We start from the raw sequence: 20948 nt of genomic DNA on the forward strand, positions 1-20948 counted from the left end.
TTATCAACTACTCAGCCTGTGGGATCTTTCCATTCATGTGTCCTCAAATTGTTACACACAGCTAGTTGTAAGAGATGATATAATTCTGATTTGAATCAGTGATACTATACACATACAACATAACATTTTTTCGTTTTGTGAAGTAAATTTCTGTATAGTTAGAACTTGTTTCTAGTTTTATTCAACTCTTCGAAATTTTATCAAGATCCGGTTGAATATTTCTACAGCTCCTTTCAGATAATCCTTCGTTGTGAGTGATTGTATCATCTGCCAAAAAGACTAAGGTTGCTATCGACATTGCCTGTCAGACCATTATTGTCCATACTAACAACAAGTGCCCCTTTCCCAGGGCATGCCTGAAGTTATTTCGACTTTCGACGACGATTCTACATCCAAAGTAACATGATGCACCATGCCTTGCAAGGTACTGTTAACCGAGATACAAAATACCTTTGATATCTTGTACGATCCAACTTTTGTCGATGTGGTACCAACTCAAATGCTCTTCGGAATTGACGATATACTGCTTCTACCTTACTCCCTTGATCCACGCCTTTTACGACGTGATGTGAAAATGTGAATGCTGGCTTTCGTATGATCTGTGTTCTCGTAATGCAAGGTGGTAGGCTTGAAAAAAGTAATTCTCTTAGAGATATTGCACTATGTTTGAACTCAGAATATGGTGTGAAATTCTAAAACAGATGGAGTTCAATAAGACTGAACTGTAGTTTTGCGGTTGTCTTCTCCTATCCTTGTCGCAGAGTGACCGCTGACTTACATCCAGTCAAAGTGCACAGTATTTTGTTCGAGGGAGATTTGTTATCCATTCATAGTACAAATATTTTTGTATGAATGTACACTGATTAGACCGAACATTATGATCACATGCCTAATAGCCGGTATGTCCACGTTTCTTACGGTTAGCAGCGACGACGCTTCCTGGCATGGACGTAATGAGGCCTTGGTAGGTCACTGGAACGAGTTGGCACCTCACCTGCACACAGGTTTCACCTAATTCCCGCAAATTCCGCGGAGGAGCTCTATGAGGTCTGGCATTAAGTTTAATCACATCTCAGATGTGTTCGTTCGGGTTCAGATCTGGCGAGTTGGGGACCAGCACATGAATTGTAACTCGCTACTGCGATGCTCCTGGCCTTGTGGCATGACGCATTATGTTGTAGAGAAATGCCACTGTTGTCGGGAAACGTGAGAATCATGGAGGGGTGCACGTGCTCTGCAACCAGTGTACGGTATTCCTTGGCCGTCATGCTGCCTTGCACGAGCTCTACTCGCCCCGTGGTGAACGATTCCCAGAGAATGACGGGGCCGGTGCCAGTTTGCCTCCGTCCCGCCGTGCAGGTTACAAGGAGCTGTTCACTTGGCGGATTCGCGCCCTCCCATCGGCATTGTGAAGAAGGTATCAGGACTCTTCAGATCATGCAACGTTCTGCCACTGCGCCAACGTCCAGTGCCGATGGTCACGCACCAGTTTCAGTTCTAGTTGCCGATGTCGTCGTGTTAACGTTGGAACATGCACAGTTCGACAGCTGCGGAGGCCCATCGTTAGAAGCATTCAGTGCACTGTGTGTTCAGAAAAATTTGTACTCCGCGCGGCATTAAAGTCTAATTTAGTTCCACCAGCATTCGACGCCGTTCCTGTTTAACCAGTCTGCCCAATTTACGACGTTCCACATCTGTAGTGAGGGGTGGCCGCCCGACTAGCAACCGTTCCTCTCCAGCTGACGCTACTGTCGCGTGGGCGAGCTTACATCGACAGTAGGCCGGTGGTCATAATATACTGGCTGATCATTGTGTTTTGTGTGTGTGTGTGTGTTTGTGTGTGTGTGTGTGTGCATCTTCCACATCTCCTAAACCTTTGACCGATTGCAACACATTTTCGTACACATATACCTTATTCTGAGGTGATAACTGATGTGCGGGTAAGAACGACCTAGTATTGAAAGAGGTTGAGGGAGTGTGATAAGAAGTGTAACATACGACGCATGAACTCCTAGACTTTATTTATACAATATTTGAGAATGAAAGCTCTTGGTGACTTGCAACGAACTTTTCACTTAATTTCAGCCCCTTTCCACAGTTTCTTATGGCTAAGAATCCCTACAAATTTATGAAAGGAAAATTGTTTATCGCTTACCACTTTTCCGCTGTCCATACTGTAGCAGTGATGTATGAGGCATGACATAATACACTCCTGGAAATGGAAAAAAGAACACATTGACACCGGTGTGACAGACCCACCATACTTGCTCCGGACACTGCGAGAGGGCTGTACAAGCAATGATCACACGCACGGCACAGCGGACACACCAGGAACCGCGGTGTTGGCCGTCGAATGGCGCTAGCTGCGCAGCATTTGTGCACCGCCGCCGTCAGTGTCAGCCAGTTTGCCGTGGCATACGGAGCTCCATCGCAGTCTTTTAACACTGGTAGCATGCCGCGACAGCGTGGACGTGAACCGTACGTGCAGTTGACGGACTTTGAGAGAGGGCGTATAGTGGGCATGCGGGAGGCCGGGTGGACGTACCGCCGAATTGCTCAACACGTGGGGCGTGAGGTCTCCACAGTACATCGATGTTGTCGCCAGTGGTCGGCGGAAGGTGCACGTGCCCGTCGACCTGGGACCGGACCGCAGCGACGCACGAATGCACGCCAAGACCGTAGGATCCTACGTACTGCCGTAGGGGACCGCACCGCCACTTCCATTAGGGACACTCTTGCTCCTGGGGTATCGGCGAGGACCATTCGCAACCGTTTCCATGAAGCTGGGCTACGGTCCCGCACACCGTTAGGCCGTCTTCCGCTCACGCCCCAACATCGTGCAGCCCGCCTCCAGTGGTGTCGCGACAGGCGTGAATGGAGGGACGAATGGAGACGTGTCGTCTTCAGCGATGAGAGTCGCTTCTGCCTTGGTGCCAATGATGGTCGTATGCGTGTTTGGCGCCGTGCAGGTGAGCGCCACAATCAGGACTGCATACGACCGAGGCACACAGGGCCAACACCCGGCATCATGGTGTGGGGAGCGATCTCCTACACTGGCCGTACACCACTGGTGATCGTCGAGGGGACACTGAATAGTGCACGGTACATCCAAACCGTCATCGAACCCATCGTTCTACCATTCCTAGACCGGCAAGGGAACTTGCTGTTCCAACAGGACAATGCACGTCCGCATGTATCCCGTGCCACCCAACGTGCTCTAGAAGGTGTAAGTCAACTACGCTGACCAGCAAGATCTCCGGATCTGTCCCCCATTGAGCATGTTTGGGACTGGATGAAGCGTCGTCTCACGCGGTCTGCACGTCCAGCACGAACGCTGGTCCAACTGAGGCGCCAGGTGGAAATGGCATGGCAAGCCGTTCCACAGGACTACATCCAGCATCTCTACGATCGTCTCCATGGGAGAATAGCAGCCTGCATTGCTGCGAAAGGTGGATATACACTGTACTAGTGCCGACGTTGTGCATGCTCTGTTGCCTGTGTCTATGTGCCTGTGGTTCTGTCAGTGTGATCATGTGATGTATCTGACCCCAGGAAAGTGTCAATAAAGTTTCCCCTTCCTGGGACAATGAATTCACGGTGTTCTTATTTCAATTTCCAGGAGTGTAATTTATTACTTTCTTACTACTAACTGTGTTATCTACTAATTTTATAGACAATGTACATACATACTGCTGAATGTAAGTCCAAAATTATAGGGTTTTATGTATAATGAGACGGGTGAGGAACTGCCGCATCGTACTTGACGTTTAAATTTATTACTTTGTTACCAGTAATTTCATTCACAGCACAATTTGCAGACAATATCCACAAATGCCACTGAATGTACCTACAAAACTGCATCATTGTACAACACATAGTTCAGGAAATGTGACGTCACAAACATTACGCAGAAGTTGGTGCGAGCGTGGACGCACAGCTAGAAATACATAACCTGGAGAACGCCGGTTGTATCCACTAGTTATGGACAAAAGGGGAACTACGCTCAGAATCTTACAGAGACCCATAGGGCCACGGAGCCTTGTCTAATTTTTGCGATTTGAGCTGCTTTTGAGTGCCACTGACATTAATACCTATGACCTATAATTTTCAGTGATGCTAAAACTGGAGCGGTAGGGGAGAGTGTTATAGCATTGCCACTTTTCAGAGTTCTGCCTCTTCTTCTTATTTTCTTATTCCATTATGAAATTATGGCAATTAATTGTCGTGTGCTGCAAACTTTTTGTGAAATTACAAATATTTTTTCCGAAAAATTAAGGTATTTCGAGAAGATAAATCACGCTCCAAGGCACAACACTCTCATGTTCAAAATGGTTCAAATGGCTCTGAGCGGTATGGGACTTAACATCTGTGGTCATCAGTCCCTTAGAACGTAGAACTACTTAAACCTAACTAACCTAAGGACAACACACACATCCGTGACAGAGGTAGGATTCGAACCTGCGACCGTAGCAGTCGTGCAGTTCCAGACTGAGGGCCTAGAACCGCTCGGCCACCGCAACCGGCACACTCTCATGTATCTAGGAACAAATATTAGACTGAAATTTAAAAGTGTTGTAATTGAGAAAATATAACAGTACTGTATTGAAGTGTGTGCCTGTTACGCTATTACTCTGATAAACACAAATAAAATGTATGTGAAAACAAATTAATCAGAAATATTACCAAATTCTAGTTTCGAGTTAAATACATTTTGAAACAGAAGCTATTGGCAACCAGCATATATCCCCATTTCCAAACCAGGTGAAATCGTTAAGACATTGAATAAGCTCAGTTCATTTGAAAATATCAGAAGTTCTTAAAAGTACAAGTCTTGAAACATTTACCAGTGCTGCGCAAAACACAAATTTATCTCTGCCAACAGAAAATGGCGGAAGCTGTTTATCGCGGTCTCTACTGCGCATTCCTTCGTGTGATTCTAAGATCGGTCACTAGACGACCAAAGGCATAGAATGTTTCGCGGTTTAGTATCCAAGGAACAACCCATTCCCTTAAAGCAGCAGTAAAGGAACATTTGAAACGAGTTTCAGTATTTCGGATTTCCTACCTTCAGTTTCAGTTTCTGTTTTATTTTACGACGAGATATTTTCGAGAGAACTGTGGAGCAATTTTCTGGCATTTTGGCTACCCATCAGAAGGGCAGTGAATGCCAAACGGTAGCACATGCCAGCAGAGCTCCAAGTGTCTTTCAGCGCACGATATACAATGCCACTCTCTGACATCACGATGAAATTTAATGATTTTCCCTTGTAGGGAGGTGTTGGTCGTTACAGTGCTCATTACCACAAGACGACTGAGGATCTACATCACGATAACACTATCAGCCATCGCCAATGGTGAACGACTCTTTCAGACAGCCAACGCTCCCAGTTGGCAAAACGTCACCAAGCAAATGAATTCGAGGCAGCTGGAAGACTACAAATCGACATGAACATGCAACATGTTGCGTCAAAGCTACAACATAACAGCCTTCGGATTGAATGCCTCGGCAACACCTACAAGAATAACAGTGGTGAAAGTCTGGTTCACTGCTGTTATATAACATTTGTAAATTTGTCTGACTTATCACTAATGTCTCACTCTTAACTTCACAATGAGAAATAATGATTCAGTCAACTCTTTGCACCGAAGTTATAGAAACATATACTGTAACATATCTCAAAAGTTATTTTCGTTTTTTATTTATTTTTTACACGTTATATTACAGAAACATGAGCATTGCGCATAAATGAGCATAACATATTTGTGAAAGTTGGAAATTACTTTCTATTCAGTTTAAAATTTCGAGAATTATTTTAAATTTTATGTCCTACATTCTGCAATAGGTTTAATATCAGTTGACGCACATATAAAGCGTAATTTAAAAATTACGTGCAACGCGACTATAGCTATGCAAGTAGGTAATTGTGGCGTAGGAAAACACAAATGAGTACAGACTCTGTTTATTATATTTTACGTGAAAATGAATCTTCCTTGTTCTTTAGGTACGTTACAACAAACTTTTAGAAATGTTTCTCATATCTTTCCGAGGAAATTATTTCATAGATACACATTTGCAAAGGACATGGAAATCATTAATGTAAGAGTATCCATACAAGGTCTAATGCATTTAACTTTGCTGTGCGAGTCCTTTACCTAGCGCTTATTCATTTGGCCCAACAGAGCGTAGTAGGAGTAAGACGCATTCACCAACTGTAACAGAGATGAAGAGAGATAAAACATGCGAGTGGAATACGATGCTAATACTACAGTTTGCGTAGAATTTATTTTTAATACTTCAGCTTACAAGTTGCAAAGCATTCACAGTTTACATTATATAAGAAGGTGATAACAAGTATCCCTATTTGTAATAACTCTTATGGGGTGGAGCATCTGAAGAATACCATGAAAAACTTTTCTGACTGATGCAGGAACGATTACATACACAAAGGGTGATGTGTCATCAAACAGATCAGCTTCAGGAAGGGGTGGCTTCACATTTTGAGAGTTACTGTACAACGCCGCGACGTGAAATACAGATATCGTAAGTTAAGTTTCAGTACGAAGAATGGGTTGGATCTCCCAATGATGAAGACAGCCATGTTGTAAGTTGCGCTGGGTACCGAGGTTCAGTGACAAACCACAATAATAATACATCACCCGTGGCTGCAAAGTGGCGCTCCATTGCGTTGGTTATATTAACCTAGACAGCTGCGTAACTCAGTATAGAATTCAGTAAGACACTGTTCAGCAGTGGGCCACAGTGCAGACAGCAGCATCAGGGCTGGCAGCCAAGAGAGTTGCCCACACAAGGTGAAGAATAACTGGAGAATTTCCCTGTACATGGCGAAGAACTGGAGTAGAATTTGCCTGCACAGAGAGACGAATATATGCCTTGTATACCCACACAAGGCAGTGACGATTGGTTGGCTAAGTGGCCCAATCACAAACTACTGACTCTCAAGGTAGGCGGCTCATAGTGGATGTAAGTCAGCCAGCTGATGGCCCTCCAGCTGTAAGGTACCAAGTCAGCAGGGTTTGTACTTAGGCATGGGTGCAAAACTTACCACTAGTGAACACAGTCTCTGGCAGTGACAGACTGATGTAGACGGGCCTAGGCCTTAGCTCTTAGCTGACTCCTGTTGGTGACTAATGGAAGTACTCATGTAAATTTGGTCAGCCACTTTTACTTGAAGCAGGATGGGGCACCACCCAGTGCCATTGGGCTCCACTTTTCAGGCGACACAGGTGGTGAGTTCTGCAGTGCCAGCATAGCCTTAATGCAGTTTCTTTCGCGGGAAATCTCTCACTGGGGGATGGGGGCTCTTGCGCTACCCTGGCTTGAGATCTGTCTGCTCAGTTAGTCAGACGTCTCTTGTACAATGATACAACATGCTCCCCCCCCCCCCTTTAGAAGCCCTTTAGAAGATACAGTCCACCAATCACATACTGCCTATCCTTTTGGAAGAGGCGTGGATACATTTCTCACTCCCTAAGGAAAAGTATGTCAAATTTAGATTTTCCTTATCCTACTTCAGCTTCAACCATTGCCAGTTTACTAGGTAATCCATACCTCCCAAAGTTGATCCAGTTGCCTATCCAGTGTGAAGGAAGCTCAGGTCCGTGGACGGTTTTTCGCTTCAAATCAATCTGCACAAAGCAGAATCAAGACCACAGCTGTAGCCGAAACTGGTACACTTATCATCATGAATATATGGTGCTGATCATTATAGTATTGCTGCACAAGCTGGAGCAGCTGCTCTGCAGTAATGGGTCCCATCAGATTTGTTATTAGTTCGTCCAGTGAGTGAATAAGTTCAGGATACATTCTGTCATTGAGGTAGGTTAGGTTCTGGGCTCAGGGCACACATTCAATGGTTTATCTGGGCAGTATAACAAAGATTTTGCTATTTTAAACTTGGTTGTACTAGATGCACAACTGTAGTTCTGGTTATTGTAGGCGGGTGTTGAAACGTTAGTCTGAAGATGTCAAAACATCGCCTTGCAGCTCTGGTGGTATTGTGCCCCAAGGTTGGCCTTGATCATAACAGCCCACATTAATCACTTTGGGCTGATACATGGAATGTATCCAATGTACCACCGCTCCGTAAATGAGGTTGCCGTACCAGTATGTCCCATGGGAATCCTTCTGCTCCTGCTCATCCTAGGAATAATTGCACCTCATATGCTTTCGTAGTAATCCGGATAACTTAGATAGGGCTTATACTTCAAGCCCTTCCCGGTGTGTTACTTCCACGCAGGTCACCATAACAATGTCTTAATTACAATGAAGTAAACTCCTTCTTAAGTACACAGCCGAATGAATCAAAACAAAATGAGCAGTCCACAACACCCGTTCCTCACAAGACAAATAACTAAGCAAAAATAAAATTTTCGCAATGAATTACTGCTGTTAGCGTTGATTCCTCCAAACCCATACACTACTCTACCCATAATGATTGGTAAACCCTTAACGTGCTGTAAATAGTATTAGTCCCACACGAATCGCCATAAGAAAATTGCTTAAAGGCATTGCATCATCTATCTCCTGCGTCCCAACAGTGCACTGTAGCGCAAGAGAAAATCACACCACAAGAGACGACAATGTAACGCACTAAACATTCCTGCCATGGAAGAAAAAACATCACCACCATGAAAAAGATGTACACACGAAGTACATAAAGTACGCTCTAATTAACGCAGCCACCAAAAATTCACACACACGAAAAAAAAATGCCAGTACACATTTTTTTGATGGAGAATGCACTCCGTCTCTCAAGAAATTAAGCAGTTTCACCATATACAATTCTGGTAATGCTAACTGAAGAAAGGACTCTGAAATTACTCCTCCACCCCTATATGGACTATCCATTGGCCAAGATCCACACCCATTACCACACTACCGATTGTATTCAAGAGTCAGTTACGTTACCAATGAAAAATATGGCATTTTGTGAGTGGCTTGTGTGAGTGATTCTGCTTCAGCGCTCCTTAGAAAGCGCAAAGGCACACCATGTGCGCAACAGCCGTGCACGCAGGTAACTGTAATTTAACATTCAAATGCGACGTCAGTTCAACAGCATGGTACCGACCATGGTACCTAGTGACGAATATTTTTGCCTTACCTTTCAGGGCATTACCACTGCCTACCCAACATTCTTGTAATGTGTTATTACGGTGTTCATTCCTTCTTAACACTGAAGGGCTTGGTACTCGCCTTTTGTACGGACTTCCGCACATCCTTCAAACTTCTAGTGAAGTTGCTTACAAATTCCCCATTCTTAACCATTTTTGGTTTGATAACCTCAAATGGTGAGGGTATTTTTTTTCTATAGACTAACTCTTGTAGCGATAGTCCTGTGCTGTGATATATTTTCAAACTAAATATGGAATGGAAACATCCAGTAATCATGTGACCTCGGAGTCTTTCGCGACGGCATACATGAATAAAATGGTCTCGGTTTTCAAGCCCCTTGGTCATTCACAGTACCAGAAACCAACACACACTGATCGGTGCTTGAACGTCAATAGTTTCCACGATCCTGTTCACAAGAAAGCGGTCCTGAACACGTTGGTTCATAGAGCCAAGGTTATCTCTGATGACGACCACCTACGGTCTGAATTGCAGAACTTAAAACGTATTTTCGGGGAAAATGGATACAGCAAAAGACACATCGCAAACTCTTTCAAGGGCCGCCGATGAAAGACACCTGGTGAATCAGTAGAAGAGGCCTAAAGGACTGCATTCCTGCCATACTGTGGAGCAACTAGCAGCAATTTAAGACGTCTGCTGCAGAAACAGGGGCTAAGACCAGTGTTCCGGCCCGCTCCAAAGGTACGAGATATGTTGCGCCCTGTTAAAGATGACATTGCTCTTCGAGTGTCTGGCGTGTATGGTGCGCCCTGTGAATGTGGTAGCGTGTGCCGCTCAGCCGCCAGTTTCGTCATGCTTGGCCTCCAACGTCCCCAGACCTCAGTCCGTGCGATTATTGGCTTTGGTCTTACCTGAAGTCGCAAGTGTATCGTGATCGATCGACATCTCTAGGGATGCTGAAAGACAACATCCGACGCCAATGCCTGATCATAACTCCGGACATGCTTTACAGTGCTGTTCACAACATTATTCCTCGACTACAGCTATTGTTGAGGAATGATGGTGGACATACTGAGCATTTCCTGCAAAGAACATAATCTTTGCTTTGTCTTACTTTGTTATGCTAATTATTGCTATTCTGATCAGATGAAGCACCATCTGTCGGACATTTTTTGAACTTTGGTATTTTTTGTTCTAATAAAACCCCATGTCATTCCAAGCATGTGTGTCAATTTGTACCTCTCTATCTACATTATTCTGTGATTTATTCAGTTTTCAAATTTATACTGACTTTTTGATCACCCAGTATATCGGAAAAACAATTCGAACGGTGGTGGAGCGTTGTTCTGGCCACAAGCGCCATATAAAAGAAAGTGAACTTGACAAATCGACCATAGCGGAGCATTGCCAAGAAAACGGACATAAAATACAGTTCGAAATTACAAAAGTGTTGACTCATGCTTCTACATATTGGGACTCCGTTATAAAGGAAGCAGCCGAGATTCGTTTGAACAACAATAATTTCAGCGGAGACCAGGGGTACACACTCAGCAAGGCATGGGGGTGGGCGTTGGAAATTGAAAGAAAGCAAAGACGAGGAAGCGGTAGTTTCAAACATGGCGCCTGCCCTGGCGCCACCTGACGTCACCGGTGCTGCCACAGGCAATAGCTCCGCTAACTGCCCGGGACTATTTGATTGGCTGCTGATAATGTCAACATGCCTATATAAGCGAGAAACCGTAGCAGCTCCGGTAGTCAGTGAATTCCTGACGACGATGGCTGAGATGTTCATCGAAAGATCGAGTATTTTATTCGAATTGACGGAGCTTGAAATACGAGAACGTTTTATTCATCCAGTAATTGTGATGGCTATTGACATAATAGCTGAGCCTCCTACCAACGGTGTGATGAAAGCAATTCATCCTTGGGCTAGGTTGTGGATTTAGTGGGCTGGTTTGCAGTTTATCAGTCATCAGGTCTGACTTAATTTTGTTGTCATTTTCCATGATTCTTGTCACTGGAACGCCGAATTTCGCTAGCCGTTTATTCAGCATTACATGTGCTATTGCGTCTGCTTGTTGGTTTCGAATAGTGATTGTTACTACATACAGGAAGAAATGATCTACAATAGTTATTATGTAGCGATTTCCCGCTGGCGTCTCATTAAAAGATCTTAATACATCTGTAGAAAGGAATACAGAAAGACTTAGCTGCCTCTGGAAACATCTGTAGTGGAGCTCGTTGTTGACTTACATCTGCTGATTGTACACATGACAATAGGTTTTTACGTACTGATATACATCTTGTTTTCTTTTTCTCCACTGTGGTGTTGAGCTACACTCCCGTCTAGGGTTCTGTGACCTCCCCAAGTAGAAAACACGCGTTCATGTGCTTCCTTTAATATATCTTCCTACATGCAGCAGGCACTACCACATGTGGCGCAAGCATATTCTTCCTGCACACCGCATCATAATAAATAAAACTGTGACAGTGTTGTGAGTAGCTTGCAATTTGCATGACCAGCTAGTTCTATCTTCCATTCCGCAAATCTATGACCCACTGCTCGTATTACAACAATGTTTGTGCTAAACCCATCTGCTTTACCATGTATCTTATGCAATTTGTGAAGGACAGATTCATTTATTTTTAATGCTCGCTCTGTAAATCTGTTTCATGAATCCCTGAAACATAACCCCCCCCCCTCCCCCATTCAGTGATCAGTCAGTGCTAGAAATTTCTTGACCAACATAATATCACAAGTACGTCACAACATTTATTGTCACACCATTTATCAAACTTAATGTCTCCTTTCTAGTAGCAGAGTAAATACTTCCACCCTAAGACAACTGTCATGAAGCATAAGCAGTTGGATGCGCCTTCTCTTACACTTCCATATGAAGAGCGCAACCCACTGTATGGGTCCGAGGAACACGTGGTAAGATATTTTTCGTAATCTGAAGATCAACACAGGGTTAGCTGTTCATTCCTTCAGTTTCTGACACATGGCTTGACGTTCTTCTGTCAATTGCAACTTGACATCCTTCTCCAACAAATGCTTGAGTGGGTAAGCAGTATCGGCAAATTCCATTACAAACTTACTGCAGTAACAGCTAAACGCAAGGATTGTAAGTCTTTACTGTCGGCAGTGTTGGGAAACTTCAAATACTACTCTCGGATTCATTTTTATTTCATCCTGGATAACCATATGTCTAAGTAATTCACTTCTTGTAGTGGTAAAATACCACTTTTCAATGCTTATGGTCAGGTATGAAAATGGCCTCTTAAAAATTTCCTTCAGCTGTTACACACGTTCTTCTACATATTTTGCAAACACAGTTGTGTCATTAGGTTACACAACGCAATGTCTCGTCTTCAGATTCGTTAATTTTCAATCCAACAACCGTTGAAATGTGGCCGGAGCATTTGTAACCCAAATAGCATTTGTTTATGCTGATAACGATCCAAGGATCCGCAGATGCAGGCTTTGTTGTATCACTTGTAATTGATAATCTCTAATCTTCAGATTCAATGAAATCACAACGGAATCTATATTTATATCAGCATCTGATGATTTCTTTTGGTACTGTAGCGGTAACTGTTCCCCACATACTAGTGGTTTCCACACTGGTGCCATCGTTCAATAGCTGGTGTGCCAAATGTTGCGCTATTATTCCTTTGATACCAGGGTTGGCACTATTGCAGGTCGGTAAGTCGCTGGACAATGACGTTATACCTCTCTGGCGGAATGTATAAAACCTGGCAGTGGTTTAAGTAAAGGGGGTGCAGTGTGAGTCGAGCTGTGACTTTGTTGACAGTCGAGAACGGGCAACTCTAGCGAAGATTGCTGCGAGTCGAGTGCTGGCTTGTTGACATTGGTGGTTATCCACCTTCAGATGAGCTGTCTTCTAGCCCGGTGGGCAGAGGGGACTCTAGCACTGGTGCAACATGTGGCGTGCAGATGTTAAGTTGCTATGGTGCCTTCGTTTTCTATCATTCAGAACACTGACTGGTATGGCATGACTAGAATGTGAACAGGACTAGCTGAACTAAGAAAGACAGTGCCTCCTGTAGGTACTGAAGTTGTTTCTTTGCAAATGCTCATAAAACATTGTGATGAAATACATACTTCCATAACTGCCTTCCTTAATTTGACTGGCCTGATTGAATTATTATTTTAGTTTTTAGCTGCAAATTTCATATCAGACTGTGTTAATGTGACTGCCCGCAGAATAGTTTTGTAAATCCTAAAAAGCAGAGAGTTATAATTGAATGTGTTAACGGAGATAAATTGTAGTGTGTGATTGACTATATTCGTGTCCTCAGTATAGATTAATGTAGATTAAAACTGAAGAAACTTCAAAAAAGTGGGATTTTAAGGAGGTGGGACCTGGATAAACTGAAAGAACCAGAGGTTGTACAGAGTTTCAGGGAGAGCATAAGGGAACAATTGACAGGAATGGGGGAAAGAAGTACAGTAGAAGAAGAATGGGTACGTCTGCGGGATGAAGTAGTGAAGGCAGCAGAGGATGCAGTAGGTAAAAAGACGAGGGATAGTAGAACTCCTTCGGTAACAGGAGAAATATTGAACTTAACTGATGAAAGGAGAAAATATAAAAATTCAGTAAATGAAGCAGGCAAAAAGGAATACAGACGTCTCAAAAATGAGATCGACAGGAAGTGCAAAATGGCCAAGCAGGGACGGCTCGAGGACAAATATAAGGATGTAGAGGCTTATCTCACTAGGGGTAAGATAGATACTGCCCACAGGAAAATTAAAGAGATCTTTGGGGAAAAGAGAATCACTTGTATGAATATCAAGAGCTCAGATGGAAACCAAGTTCTAAGCAAAGAAGGGAAAGCAGGAAGGTGGAAGGAGTATATAGAGGTTCTATACAAGGCGATGTACTTGAGGAAAATGTTATGGAAATGGAAGAGGATGTAGATGAAATGGGAGATACGATACTGCGTGAAGAGTTTGACAGAGCACTGAAAGACGTGAGTGGAAACAAGGCCCAGGGAGTAGACAACATTCCATTAGAACTACTGACGGCCTTGGGAGAGCCAGTCCTGACAAAACTCTACCATCTGGTGAGCAAGATGTATGAGACAGGCGAAATACCCTCAGACTTCAAGAAGAATATAATCATTCCAATCCCAAAGAAAGCAGGTGTTGACAGATGTGAAAATTACCGAACTATCAGTTTAATAAGTCAGAGCTGCAAAATACTAACGCGAATTCTTTACAGACGAATGGAAAAATTGGTGGAAGCCGACATCGGGGAAGATCAGTTTGGATTCCGTAGAAATGTTGGAACACGTGAGGCAATACTGACCTTACGACTTATCGTAGAAGAAAGATAAAGGAAAGGCATACGTACGTTTCTAGCATTTGTAGACTTAGAGAAAGCTTTTGACAATGTTAACTGGAATACTCTCTTTCAAATTCTGAAGGTGGCAGGAGTAAAATACAGGGAGCGAAAGGCTGTTTACAATTTGTACCGAAACCAGATGGCAGTTGTAAGAGTCGAGGGGCATGATAGGGAGGCAGTGGTTGGGAAGGGAGTGAGACAGGGCTGTAGCCACTCCGCAATGTTATTCAATCTGGATATTGAGCAAGCAGTAAAGGAAACAAAAGAAAAATTCGGAGTAGGTATTAAAATCCATGAAGAAGAAATAAAAACTTCGAGGTTCGCCGATGACATTGTAATTCTATCAGAGACAGCAAAGGACTTGGAAGAGCAGTTGACCGCAATGGACAGTGTCTTGAAAAGAGGATATAAGATGAACATCAACAAAAGCAAAACGAGGATAATGGAATGTGGTCGAATTAAGTCGGGTGATGCTGAGGGAATTAGATTAGGAAATGAGACACTTAAAATAGTAAAGAAGTTTTGCTAATTATGGAGCAAAATAACTGATGATGGTCGAAGTAGAGAAGATATAAAATGTAGACTGGCAATGGCAAGGAAAGCGTTTCTGAAGAAGAGAAATTGGTTAACATCGAGTATAGATTTAAGTGTCAAGAAGTCGTTTCTCAAAGTATTTGTATGGAGTGTAGCCATGTATGGAAGTGAAACATGGACGATAAATAGTTTGGACAAGAAGAGAATACAAGCATTAGAAATGTGGTGCTACAGAAGAATGCTGATGATTAGATGGGTAGATCACATAACTAATGAGGAAGTATTGAATAGGATTGGGGAGAAGAGGAGTTTGTGGCACAACTTGACAAAAAGAAGGGACCGGTTAGTAGGACATGTTCTGAGGCATCAAGGGATCACAAATTTAGCATTGGAGGGCAGCGTGGAAGATAAAAATCGTAAAGGGAGACCAAGAGATGAATACACCAAGCAGATTGAGTAGTAAGTACTGGGAGATGAAGAAGCTTGCACAGGATAGGGTAGCATGGAGAGCTGCATCAAACCAGTCTCAGGACTGAAGACCACAACAACAACAACAACAACAATGTTGATAAAGGATTACTGTATTCTGTGTCTAATTCGGAATTGTTGTGGATGAATCACTGCTTTGTTAGATTTCATGTACAACGTTTATGAGGACAGGGACAGATAATCGTCTACCATGGTGGTTGTTAATGGCAGCCAAGTGAAACAGCAGACATTGATGCTTTATCTAAAAGGGAAGCTACTGTTCTCAATTTTTACAGCTCTGTGTGTTGAAAATTTTAATTTCGCAGTTCAATAAGAATTTCTGAATTTGGCTTTTAACTTTTCTTTATAACTACTTTTTTATCTATTCTATACAACGGTGCCGATTTTAGATATAGTTTTCGATTTTTGTCAGAAGTCTTTGTCCTTAATTCCTCTGATACTGTTAAGGATTTGTGGTCAGGAAGTATATATTCTGAAAAAAGAAACTTATGTGTGCTGGACGTTTGTTTGTGATACATTGCAAAAATGTTTGAAAACTGTTTTTTTTTTGCTTATGATAAAAATAAATGTATATTTATTGTTATAGTAACTCAAAATCGATCAACAGAACCTGTCTTCCTATCCTACAGGCAAGTAGTACCGAACTGGTTAATGAATTCTTCCGTAATTGGGTGTAAATGTTGGGGTGGATAGACTAGGTCCTCGAATTGTAGCAACGACTTAACTGGTGCTATACTCCCTGCACTTCCTAAATGCTCCACATTTGCATTTATTGCCACCATATTGGGGGCATTCTTAAGGCTCTCATCTGAACTTGACACGTCTGAATCATCCTCGTCTGAACCGTCTAAAGGTTGCAAGGATTATATACACACAAAAATATAACAGATATCAAAAATTATGAAAATGGAATAGGTACACGATTATGGAACTCACATTGTCATTTATATTATATGGAATAGTTACTGGCAAATCATATAACTTTGTAATCTTTATCAACCACCTGTTGTTAGTGCTGAAGGATATGCACAACAACATAATTTCACAGTAGAACATCTAGTAGATAAAATAATCGATTTTCTCGATATTACGACCTATAATGTAAATAACGACTATTGATGTTGCCATAAACAACTCTTCCTGTTACCCAACACCACACAAAATGAAATTCTTCTGATCTATGCTGAATCGTATACACAGTGTCCCACACACTCCTCTTGATGAACAAAAAGAAATTAAAATTATGAATGGAACTGGACACAGGAATGGATACAACAATGACATAATTTATGAACTTAACAACACAACCAAAAATAATCAATGAGCACGTCCTAAATCAGACTGCTACCAAACAAATACATTTGTTCGTGTCTCCTTTCATTCCAAACTGTATACCAAATTCCTAACCTTTTTCGTAACAGTGGTATTCAAATATTCTAAGCACTAACAGTAAGCTACAAGGGCGTCTCATTCACTGCAGGAAGACAATCAGGAAATTTCACAGCAAATCAGGTATCAATAAACTTTCATGTGACAATTTCCCCCAGTTCTACGTTTTCCAGACAGGAAAGAGTTTCACTATAAGGTACAGGGATAACAAGGATTCTTTCCGGTTAAATAACTTTGATACATCCACTTTTTCAGCACATCAGAAATAATAGAGCCACTCAGTCGCAACTATTAAAGAGAATCTACAGGTACTATGCACTGTCAGCAAACGACAGAAAATAAATCTTGTACAGCTTGAAATTTACATCCATACCATCACCTCACCACATCTCACTGTAAATGAAGAAGCAGACCTAGCAAACAGGTCATTTCTACACCACTTTAATGAAACTTCTTCAAACTAAAAGTGCTATGAAAGTGCTCCTGAAAGAAAGATAATAATTAAAGCATTATATAATTTACTAGTAACTATTGTATATATTTTAAACCTCAGTGTGATTCCATACTGATGAAAAATTTCATTTTAATAATCGGTAATATCTCTTATTTTTATGTATGTCTAACAGCTTTGAACTTCTTTGATATAAACTCTTTGACCATAACCTCTGTTTTCATTCGTAAACATTTTGGATATTATGAGTTTATGTGCTTCCGAAGTTATTGACATCTACTGCATCAAAGGCACCTGTATTTGCTATGATGTAAAGTACACAGTTAATGTGTAAAAAAATTGACATATTTTTGTATAAAATGTAATGAATTAATGTGGAAACTACATGGATTTTCCAGATGTATGTAAGTACTAAAATACTTAACAAAACATATCCCCTAGCAACTTCCAGTAGTTTCAGTTGGGTCTATTTAGACATGATCTCCAACACTGACACTGAAACATGTAATTATATGTGAACGACTTGAAGATTGGCAGAAGCTCAAGACCAGTCGTGCTTTAAGAAATTCACCTTATATTGTGACTGGTAGTGCTTATTATTCTACAGCATGGTGAAGACATTGGATGAGAGCGACAGCTTGATGATCCATCTTGGGATGTGCAATGACATAGGCTTCTTATGTTAGCTTACGCCGGTGACAGTTGATGCTTGTTGACCAAGCCCGTATTTATATGAATTAGGTCTTCCACTATTTCTGTAACGGCAGTGCTTTTCCTCGAGCACAAGGGGACATGAGGCATGATCGTTGAGCACTCGTGACATTACACCCTCGGTGGCCCCGTCCTCTAGCTATGTCAGCTGTACTGCAGCCCTGGCGTGGTGTGAAGGTGTCACAATTTCACTTTTCACAAGACACAGGTGGCGAATTCCCCAGTGTGAGCAAAGTCTGAATATGGCTTCTTTCGGTAGACCACCTGTGAGGAGGTTTCTTGCACCGTCCTCCCTTGACATCTGTCTCTTGTAAGGTCACAGGTCTCTTCCGCTATGACAAACAGTTCCGTAACACAACAGACGATAGTGAGCTCTGTATAAAATTTTCTTCATCTCGAAATGAACTTTCTCCTTCGGCAAGGGCTGCGAATATATATATTGCTATGGCAAAAGTTGAGACATTAATTTAAATTAAATAAAAGTATTAGCTTGATCCTACAATCGCTGGTTTGTTTTGCCTTGAGGGTACCAATTTTAGCAGCAGGCTACCGTAACCTAACTATTCTCTGATGCACAGTCCCAAGTTCACTTTCCAAGTAGGTGAGTGTGTGGAACACATTCTTCAGAATTGAATTTGACAACCGTCTCCCAGCGGATGGCCTGATGATGGTACTTGAAATTGAAACGCACAGCCAATAGGCAACATAAATGTGCGATTTTAGACAAAAGTAACAAGTTTTTCTGTTTGTGTTTGTCACTGTCTCAGTCGATAGTATGTCGAGATTTTTAATGAATGGAACTTCGAGTTTCCACAAACATAAGATATAAATTTATTGATAAAGGCTATAAAACCGAACTATAACTTAATTAACTTTCATTTCTAAATTTCAACCTTTCCATGCACATTCATTTCTTTCTCCACTGAGCACACCTATTGAGGTAGTGCTGTAGAGAGAAGCTGGGTTCTATTTCTGGAGGTCTGCAAGTCACCTCCTCCAGTGCACCCCGAACATGTAATGAAAAATTCTTATCTGGAGATATCATTAGGCACTGTAACTGCTGGGTTACATTCTTTGTGAGAAGTTTATGAAACGTGGCTGCGGGTGGTGAATGGACGTTGCTATTTATGAGGACTAAGTTTAAGTGAGTTATTATTCTCAAATTTCACAATTTTCGTTGAAGTACAGTTAGCTCTGTATCTTTTAGGAACTGATGCACATGTTTTTGCTTTCAGTGAATCGTATGTTAGTAAAAAGCACGAAATATTCCTTTGTTATATAGGTAGCACAATGTACTTTCGTTAAATGTCGACTGTCACTCACATTTATTAAGTTCATGTCTATTTTCCTGTTGTACCAATATTGTTTAACTATTCAGCAATAATTTAGAGGCCGCAAGTCGATTGTTTCGTCTCTTTTCGGATAATGACAATCGCTTACCGAGAGAAAGGCACCTCTGTTGATGGGGTAGAGGTGTCCCGCGGTGAGAACCAGCGGTTTCTGTGCGCGTACGATGAGGATTCTCAGAGCGTGCTTGAATCTCGCACTGCCCTCCACCCATGAGCAGCTGTATGCCGCCGTGGACACCGACGCTGCCTGTGAACACGTGTAGAACGGTTCCACTGTAAAATCATGTTTACACCAACACAAAACATTAGTACCACCCAACTCGCATACTGTGCAGGGAGTATTTGGATCACACAAAAGTGTCACTGACTTAACGAGTAACAGGTCTAGGTGCTAAAAACTTCTTCACTTTACTCCACGAAAATTTCGGCTTTTACATCGCGGTCATTATTTTAGTGTTATCTGAAACTGGCATTTTTATACAAACAAACTTTTTATAAATGATACGATGAATTTTTGTTGGATACCGTCCATCGTGTGTGCTTCCTTTCCACGACCATGTCTCATTTAAACTAAGCAATCTTTTTAAAGAACATGATGTGCACGTGGCAACCTTCACTGTCACGTCTTTTAACACCAAGCATCAGCACAAACAAAGTGGTGACTGCTGCGAAATCTACAGCTCTGACTGTAAAGCTAGCCAGAACTAACAAACGGGAAGTAAATTTAAGACACGCAACAAGAAACATATATTATAACTATGGTGATACGCAGAAAGCACATTTCCTTATACAGTAATGAAAAAACTTCCTAATTCTTCAAACAATGAAGAAGGGATACAAAATGGACAAGGATGACGAAACAGATAATGATGCACACCTGCAAAAATGAAGTGAAAAGACGAACAGGAAGGCAATATCTTTCCTCAAAGCCGCATTGAAATTTCATAGCTGTGTTAGTAAACAATTTCTTTTAAGCAGCACACGTAGTGTCCATGGCACGATAGCTGCCGCTGCTGTTCCCCATGTTTCAACATCTACCCGCTTACGCGCAAGAATGTAACTTTGCGCTTGACCTATACACATAGCCTACCGCAACTATTTTAAAAGTTCATAAAATCTAAATAGCTACCAAAAATGTACATTGGTAAGGCAAGCATTTCTTTAAAATTTCGGAGGTGTCAAAATATAGCTCCTTTTAATGCTAAGGCATGCCAATCATTTGACTTCGGTTCAACAAAACGCAATGCACAATAAATTTTATTTGTTCTTGTTCTGTATTACTCTGTACATGTGTAATCTTGTAGTTATTTCATGACGAAACTTCTACATTTCTCTTATGTACAGTTTTTAACTGTTCATTAAATCCTCCTTAACTACAGCGTTTGGTGGCATTTGTAACGCGAGTTCTCCATTCAAGCAAATGGCTTCAGTGCAAAGGTCGAAACTAGTCATGGTGCAAATAAAGAACTTTTAATGGCTGGAGCAGTTACCAGTAATTCAGTACATAATTTCGGAACAGAAGCGCTCTAGAAACATGCAGAAACTAGCAAGAAATTATACTCAAA

General features: G+C 41.9%; 1 protein-coding gene across 1 annotated transcript in view; it reads right to left on the minus strand.

Moving 5' to 3' along the window:
• Positions 1–6744: 6744 nt before the first annotated feature.
• The window catches only part of LOC126101334 (odorant receptor Or2-like), a 32224-nt gene continuing 18020 nt past the window's right edge, over positions 6745–20948 (minus strand). The window contains exons 4-5 of the mRNA XM_049912005.1: positions 19475–19630; positions 6745–6867 (exon numbers count right to left, since the gene is read on the minus strand). Of these exons, the coding sequence (XP_049767962.1) occupies positions 6745–6867; positions 19475–19630 (279 nt within the window). The remainder of the gene's footprint in view (positions 6868–19474; positions 19631–20948) is intronic.

This window comes from Schistocerca cancellata, chromosome 9, assembly GCF_023864275.1.
Source record: "Schistocerca cancellata isolate TAMUIC-IGC-003103 chromosome 9, iqSchCanc2.1, whole genome shotgun sequence".
In the NCBI taxonomy this organism is placed as follows: domain Eukaryota; kingdom Metazoa; phylum Arthropoda; class Insecta; order Orthoptera; family Acrididae; genus Schistocerca; species Schistocerca cancellata.